This window comes from Coffea eugenioides, chromosome 2 (genome assembly GCF_003713205.1).
Source record: "Coffea eugenioides isolate CCC68of chromosome 2, Ceug_1.0, whole genome shotgun sequence".
In the NCBI taxonomy this organism is placed as follows: domain Eukaryota; kingdom Viridiplantae; phylum Streptophyta; class Magnoliopsida; order Gentianales; family Rubiaceae; genus Coffea; species Coffea eugenioides.
The window spans coordinates 22,301,918-22,310,133 of NC_040036.1; the positions used below are offsets into that span (position 1 = coordinate 22,301,918).

The 8,216-nt window shown below is 43.4% G+C and overlaps 1 protein-coding gene across 1 annotated transcript; it reads left to right on the top strand.

Annotated features, from left to right (window-relative positions):
- The first annotated feature begins 3,323 nt into the window (after window positions 1–3,323).
- Window positions 3,324–5,531, top strand: LOC113759252. The gene has a single exon (XM_027301819.1). It carries the CDS (start codon window positions 3,324–3,326, stop codon window positions 5,529–5,531), a length of 2,208 nt encoding a protein of 735 aa, XP_027157620.1.
- The last annotated feature ends 2,685 nt before the right edge of the window (window positions 5,532–8,216 follow it).

Genomic DNA, 8,216 nt, shown 5'->3' on the forward strand with positions numbered 1-8,216 from the left:
CAATCCCACGGCCTTTTATCTTCATTTTCACACACGTTCACATACATATCTCACACACTACTCACACACCATCAAAAAGTGGGGCGCGACAGTTGGCGACTCCACTGGGGACTTCCTAAGTGGGTCCAAGCATTTGATTTAGCTATTCTTTTCCTTTTTTCTACCCTTTTTATGCATAGCATTTGGATATTAGGGTTGCATTTTTCCTTTTTAGGAAATTTTACCTCGCGCGCGTATCAAACTACTCCCTCACTCACGTATGTATGATTGGTTGTTTGGATGTATATTTTACCTGTTTTATTTCGCGCTTTGCATTGCATTTGGGTGGGGGACATACCCTAGAGCCTCGCGTTGGTTCTTGATCCCTCCCCTCCAAACGAGCACTAGCATACTTGCATACGCTTTAATTATTTATCCCTCCTTTATTTTTCTTTTAGTGGCTTGTCACGCCACTCCACCCTATTAGGATTTTAGGCGACTCACTTGGACTTGCGATCGCGACACGATGTGTGCGTAGCATGATCCGATGAGTCACTCAATCTTCCGTTTTAAGCTTTGGGTCATAGCCTTTAGCTTTTAGTGGAAGGTTGAGGATTTTTGATAGATTCACTCATGACATGTAGCCGTGACACGATGTGTGCGTAGCAATGTCTGGGGAATCGCTCGAGCCACCGACAAAGAACCTTGGAATTGATGACCCTCGGTTTCCAAGTCTGAAGGCTCGGGGACCTAAAGTCTATCGAGTCTAGATGCATTAGTGAGCCCCAGCCTCATGCATCCATGATAGCTTGCCTAGGGTAGAGTCTGCCTTGCCTTATTAGGGACACTATTCACGAGGGGAGGGATCCAACACCTTTTTCTCTTTTATTGCTTTATTTCTTTGTATTGATTGCTTTATCTCGTTGCTACAATGTGTTATGTGAATTTATCTGGCTGAACTAACTTTTCTTGGTTTTGTGTCCCCATTGCATTCACAAACCCTAGCAAATAAGAAGTCTAGCATGACCTTCTTTTAGGACCTACCCTTGTAGATAGGCTATTGCACGTTTAAAGATTTTGGTATATTGCATTTTTAGATTAATAATGCCATATCATTTTAGGCTTACCCTGGCAAATAAAGGGTCCCTTAGGTCATATTTCATTTCAAACTGCATGTTTTATCGCTTTAATAAACTGGCATCATGCATAAACCCTAAAAGGGGAATGCCATTTAGGGGATCCCGCTATTAGGATTAAACTCACCTTGATTGTTCCCATGGGTACATAACCCTTCAAGGGATTGCACGTTTAAATTCTTGCCAACCGGAGAATGGGACTCGTAGGTAAGGTAATTGACAACCCGCCTCTTCCATTTTTAGATGGAGTGCCCCCGTCGAATCTACCAGTTGTTGGTACCGTCGGCCGAGATTCAAAGATGGCCTGCCCTTATGCTACCTAGCGAATTACATCAAGTAGCTCAATATTTAGGGCCAATTGGAGACCTTAAGGAGATCAAGCCCAATGGCTATCTAGTAGAGGCATTAGTACATCTGTGGGATCCGGAATGTTTGGCCTTTAGGGTAGGCAATAAGTACATGACAGTGACACTTGAGGAAATCGCCGGCCTCTTCAATTTACCTTTGCATGGAACCGCCTTGACTTTCCCATACGTTTCAAACAAGATAGAATTTTGCAAGATCATAGGATTGAGAGAGGTTGTATTGCGAGGGTCGGATCAGAGAGTCCCCGTGAACACTTTGTTTGAGCATTTTGCACTACGAAATGGGTTCGAGAGATATAGGGAGGATTTTTCATTCACATCCAAGGATGTTTGGGAACGCAAAAGGCCAGTGGTGTATGCAATAGTTATGGCGGGAGATTATTTCTTCCCGAGAAGAGATCAAAAAATAGCTTTCAAGGTAGCAAAGGTTATACAAGACCTCTTTTCAGGAATCCGAAGTAAACAATGCACCATAATCCCGACCATCCTTGCAGACATTTTTCTAGCTTGTACCAACTGCCAGAAAGGGGAAAAGTTCTTCTACGGGGCTAATATAGTTTTGCATATCTGGGCCCTAGAACATTTTAAGAGACGAGCATCCGTTCCAGAAAGTTTGCCAGTAGCTGGGTACAACTGGGTAATCACGCATCATAAGCGAGTCAACGAAGGGGGTCTGCCGAACGATGCGGTTGAATGTGTCAAATACTTAGAGACGTTGCCAGATCAAGACATTAGGTGGGTGTTAGACTGGACGATTTGCCTTAGGCCGATACTCCGCACTAAAGTGTCAGATTTTGTTCTCCTATTGGGTACCCAAGGAATCGCCGCATATACTCCAAAGAGGTTCCTCAGACAGTTAGGACGTACACAAGAAGTGCCGCCTGTGGTTGATATGAATAAGCTTACCGTCGTTTTCAGTAAAGGAATGTGCCCAAACGAGCTCCCTATGAAAGACCAGATTATCGAGGCATGGGTGACACTGTCGGATGACGAGAGATTTCAATACATCCCGGAACTCAAACAAAGGGGATTGACCACTCTGCAATACGAAGACTGGGTGAGAAGGTCTGCCACACAAGAAACACAAGATGAACCAACCGAGGAGGTGGGAAGGTTGAAAGCCATTATCGAAGCAAAGGATAAGGAAATTCTGCAATTAAGTAAGTCTATCGAAGCATACAAAGGGATGGCGGAGTAAAACAAGCAATTGTATGAAAATGAACGAGAAAAGCGTCAAGAGCTGAAAAGGAAATGCGGAGAATTATATGACCAAACTGAACGTGTTTGAATTCCATATGCTAGGGAAACAAAGGACTCTGTATTAGATAGGTTCAGAAGTTTTGGCAATCTTGTACGGAATCGTCTTCGTGATATGATGTAAATATTGGCAAGCTTTATCAATGAAAGCGATTTCTCTTCTGCACTTATTTAGAATTGTTGTCAAAAACAGGTCTGTACGGGTCCCATTTCGAAGGTATTGCATCATGCTAGGCCTACCCTTGGCACAAAAAGGGCCCCCCGATAGGACATGCATCCGAATTTTTGGAACATCTACTAACTCTTGTCTTTTTCTTTTCCTTTGTTTTATTTTTGTTAAAAAAGCTAAGCCAGGGCTAAATCTAAAAGCACGCCATTTCGTATTTTCAGGTAATATTTAAACATAGCTTCTCGTCGAAACCCCATTATAACGCGATCCCGTAGTCGAGCCCAAAGGAATCGTGTAGACATGAGTACTCAGCCAGAGTCGTCTGATAAGACCGCTGCAACTACCCAGCCGGAAGCCACAAGTCCCGGGGTTCAGTTGACTGAATTACTCACCAAATTTGAGGAAATGGCATCTGAAATGGCCGCCCAAAAGAAGTTGATCGACGAGCTCATTAGTAGTGGAGTGCAGCCCGAGCCTGCGCCTGTCAGACAATCGGAATCCGAACCATTTGTCATTCCTCCAATTCAAACCACTTTTGAGGGAGTTTTCAACCCGCAGTATACTTACACTCAAAATCCTCCGTTCTATCCTCTCTATGGGCAAGGGTTTCAGCCTCAAGGTGGTCAAGGTGGTCCAAACATGCCTCTGGATCCACAAGCTTTTTATCAGACTACCGCAGAGCCTGTTGCGCTGGAGCACACTGTTCAAACCAAGCCAGAAATGGGAGAGTCGTCCGCCCCGGTTGATATGAAGTTACTCAAGCGGTTGGATCGTTTCAATGAATTCATCAGGAAAAGCCAAGGTTTAAACAAACAAGGGGTGTTAGACTATGATGATCTGTGCCTGTTTCCAAATGTACAGCTGCCCGTGGGGTTTAAGACCCCGAAGTTTAATAAATATGATGGTACGGGCAATCCTAAGACACACTTGCGTTTGTTTGCCAACAAATTGGGAAGACCGGTGGATGACGAAAACTTGCCATTAAGGTTATTTCCAGAGAGTCTAGAAGGAGACGCCCTTGATTGGTATTCAAACTTAAAGCCAGAGGAGGTGAAGACTTGGTTTGATCTGTCCAATGCCTTCATCAGACAGTACGAATATAACTGTGAGCTAGCACCGACCAGAACTACTTTGGAAGGCACCAAGAGGCGACCATCTGAAGATCATAAGACATACGCCAAAAGATGGAGGAAGATAGCTGCCAAGGTTGAGCCTCCGATGACCGAAGATGAAATTATTCGCACTTTCATAAAGGCGCATGATCCTCCATACTTCGAAGAAATCTTCCGTATGACTGGGTGTACGTTTGCTGTGATTGTGAATAAACTCGAAGAGTATGATGATTTTGTGAGAGTTGAAAAAATTGTTAACGTTTCTGCCCTAAAATCACAAGTAGAAGCTTTACAAGGGCAGGGGAGCAGTGGAAAGAAGCCGCAGTTTAAAAAGAAAGAGGGGGAGGCAACTTTTATCTGGAACCAGAACCCTTCACCCAAACCCCGATACCAACACAATCCAACCTACCAACCACATTACCCTTATTATTCAAACCCGCACCATGTATATACTACCAATATCCATCACCCTCGGCCTCGCCCAAGCTATCCTAACCCACCTTTAGCCCATTTTCAAATCTCTCAACCAAATCCACCCCAAAACCGACCTCGCCCTCCATATAACCCAAGATTTCCTCCCCTAAATAGACCTGTTTATAGTCATCCTCAACCTCCTGAACCTTACAACCAATCCCGTAGCCGTACATTTACCGATTTAGGCAGGCCTCTAGACCAATTGTATGACCAGTTGAAGGCCGCCGGAAAGATTGGCACGGTACCCCCTCTGACCTATCCATATGGCATATACGCTGGGTATAACCCACAAGCCGTCTGTGCTTATCATTCAGGGGCACCCGGACATTCGACTGTTGATTGCAAGGCTCTTAAGCATAGAATTCAAGATATGATTGAAGCCGGAGAGATTGTAATCAGGAAAAAGGAGGCACAAGGGCCGAATATAAATAGGAACCCCTTGCCTGAACACGCTAATACCATTGGAGTCATTCTGGACGATGCAGAGTATGAGGAGCAAGTCAAAAAATTGGCAAGGGAAGCTGAGGTGTTTGGGATCACAGACCAACCATTTATAATAGAGGTGCCGTTTGAGGAGGATAAAAGGCCTTTTATTTTGGATCTCACTCTAGCTGAGAGCAAGGCTTTGGAGCCAATGGTCATCGAATTTCCGGAGCAGGAGCCTGTTCTGAGTTTGCAGCGAGTGCCATGGAACTACGATGAACCTGTCATACAAATTGGAGAAAAGTCAATTGCCAAAGAAGAGGTGTCAGTGGTCACTAGACCAGGGAGGATTGCAAGTCCGTTTGGAGCTACCATTCCGATTCAAACAAATAACCCCGAGCTGCCCGCTAAACCAACAATTACCGAGAAGGAAGCCTTGGATTTTCTTAAAAGGCTCCAAAGAAGCGAATATAATGTAGTCGAGAAGCTAAGCAAGTCGCCCGCCCAAATATCCATGTTGGATCTGCTCTTTTCTTCGGATATGCATAGGGATGCGTTGCTCGAAGTGTTGACCAAAGCTCAAATCCCTAAGGACATTTCGGTTGCTAATTTCTGACATATAGTTGGGAGTGTGTTATTTACAAAACAAATCACTTTCTCTGATGATGAGTTATCTGCGGAAGGCATTGGACATAACAAGGCTCTGTACATAGTTGTGAGGTGCAACGGGAAAATTTTGCCAAAGGTATTGATTGACAATGGATCTGCGCTTAATATCTGTCCTTGGAGTACCTTGGAAAAGCTAGGGTTGCAAGATATCAAGCTGAGGCCTTCAGGGACCATAGTTAGAAGTTTTGATGGAGCACAAAGAGAACCTCTAGGAGAAGTGGATTTAGTAGTCGAGATGGGGTCCGCACAGTTTCAAATAGCTTGCCAAGTTATGCATTTTTCTAGTGTTTACAATATTTTGCTTGGAAGGCCGTGGATTCATAAGTCCGGAGCGGTGCCTTCTTCATTGCATCAATTGTTGAAATTCATAGTAAATGACAAATTGATAACTATCTTTGCCGAGGAGGATTGCCTCGTGATTGCTGATTCTGGGTCCAAAGAAGATGGTAGCCGAAACGCCATAGTGACCCCTCATAGCACAGCTGATATCGTCTCCGTAACTTGGATAACAAAAGAGGAACGAGCTCTGTCAAAGGCCAGTGTCATGATGGCTAAGGAAATGATCCGCGGAGGATATGAGTTTGACAAAGGGCTGGGACGTGATCTGCAAGGAATTATGAAATCAGTGGAAATTGTGGAGAAAAAGGATTCATTCGGTTTGGGTTTCCGACCAACCGCTAAAGACATCAAAGAAATGAAGGAACGCAAGAGAGCAGAGAAAGAAGGCAGGCAAAGCGCCCTTGATATTCCACCACTGCATTATACTTTTCCACGACCAACCGAGTGATCACGTCAGAGATTAACCCAGTTGACGGAATCGAAACTAGTTTGGCCCAATTGTTCATTGGGGCAACATTTGAATACAGTTTCCCAGATGAGGCCGAGTTTTCCGACATCCCTGAAGGATCAATTTCCAATTGGACAGTCGAGTTTCTGCCCATTCAGAAGGAGTTTCGGTAAACCTAAAGGGGTTTGTCATTCATACGAATTCATGAAAATACTTCTGCATCTGTAAATAGCTAATGAAAGCATCTTTACCTTTGACTAAAGTTTGCACGTGAAAATATTGTTAAGTTTTCATTTCGTTCCTGCTTGTTTTCTTTTGTTTTCGCTTTCAATCAAAGGTTTTATGAAAATGCACAAGTTGTTCTTGTCATGTTGATTTGTTTATTCGTTTGTTTATATTGCTATCATGTTGCTTGTTCATTTGTTTGTTGTATATTTGTTTGCTTATTATCCCAAATTCGTTAATTCTTTCAGATGGCCAAAAATAAAACTATTTGACCCTTTGGATATCACTATTCTGGAATTCAATAATGGCAATCTCTATATCACTCACGACTTGGAGGTCTGGGAATCCGAGCTCCAAAGCGAGAGTGATAATGAGGAGGTATTCGATTCTTTTGCAAAGGACTTTGAACAATATGAGGAGAAACCAAAACCGAACCTGGAAGAAACAGAAAAGGTTAACATTGGCACTAAAGATGAAGTTAAGGAGGTGCAAATTAGTATTCATTTGAATGAGAGGCAGAAAAAGGAGATGCTTGAATTTTTGACTATATTCCAGGATGTATTCGCATGGTCCTATGATGATATGACTGGTATTTCAACTGATGTGGTAGTGCATAAGTTGCCCACAGACCCTACTTTTCCACCCGTAAAACAAAAACCCCGAAAATTCAAACAAGATATGGCCTCAAAATAAAAGAACAAATTGAAAAACAGCTCAAAACCAACATTATCATTGTTTCCCATTACCCTATTTGGCTTTCGAATCCAGTCCCTGTTCCAAAAAAGAATGGAGAGGTGCGAGTTTGTGTGGATTATAGAGACCTCAATAAGGCCAGTCCTAAAGATGATTTTCCTCTGCCAAATATTCACATTCTCCTGGACAATACCGCTGGGCATGAGATTGAATCTTTTTGTGATTGCTTCGCTGGATACCACCAGATTTTGATGGCAGAAGAGGATAGGGAGAAGACTGCTTTTATCACCCCTTGGGGCACGTTTTGCTACCGAGTGATGCCATTTGGTCTAAAGAATGCCGGAGCTACTTATCAAAGGACCATGACCACCCTGTTTCATGATATGATCCACCGGGAGATGGAGGTCTACGTGGATGACATCATAATCAAGTCTAAAAGAGCAGAGAACCATTTGGTTGATTTGAAGAAGCTGTTCGAAAGGTTGCGAAAGTACAATTTGAAACTAAATCCTGCAAAGTGCGCCTTTGGGGCACCAGCTGGTAAATTGTTGGGTTTCATTGTTAGTAAAAGAGGCATAGAGATAGATCCAGCAAAAATCAAAGCAATTCGAGATATGCCAGTGCCGAAAACTCAGAAGGACGTGAAAAGCTTCTTAGGAAAGATCAATTTTATTGGGAGATTCATTGCCCAGTTAACTGCCACATGCGAGCCGTTGTTCAAATTGTTGAGAAAGAATGTGCCCTTGTACTGGAGTGAAGAATGCCAACAAGCTTTTGATAAGATCAAAGATTATTTGTTACATCCGCCAGTCTTGTGCCACCCAAGCCGGGTCGACCATTAATCATGTACCTATCTGTGTTGAAGAAGCAGTTGGTTGTGTCCTCGGGCAGCATGATGACTCTGGAAGGAAGAGCAAGCCATTTACT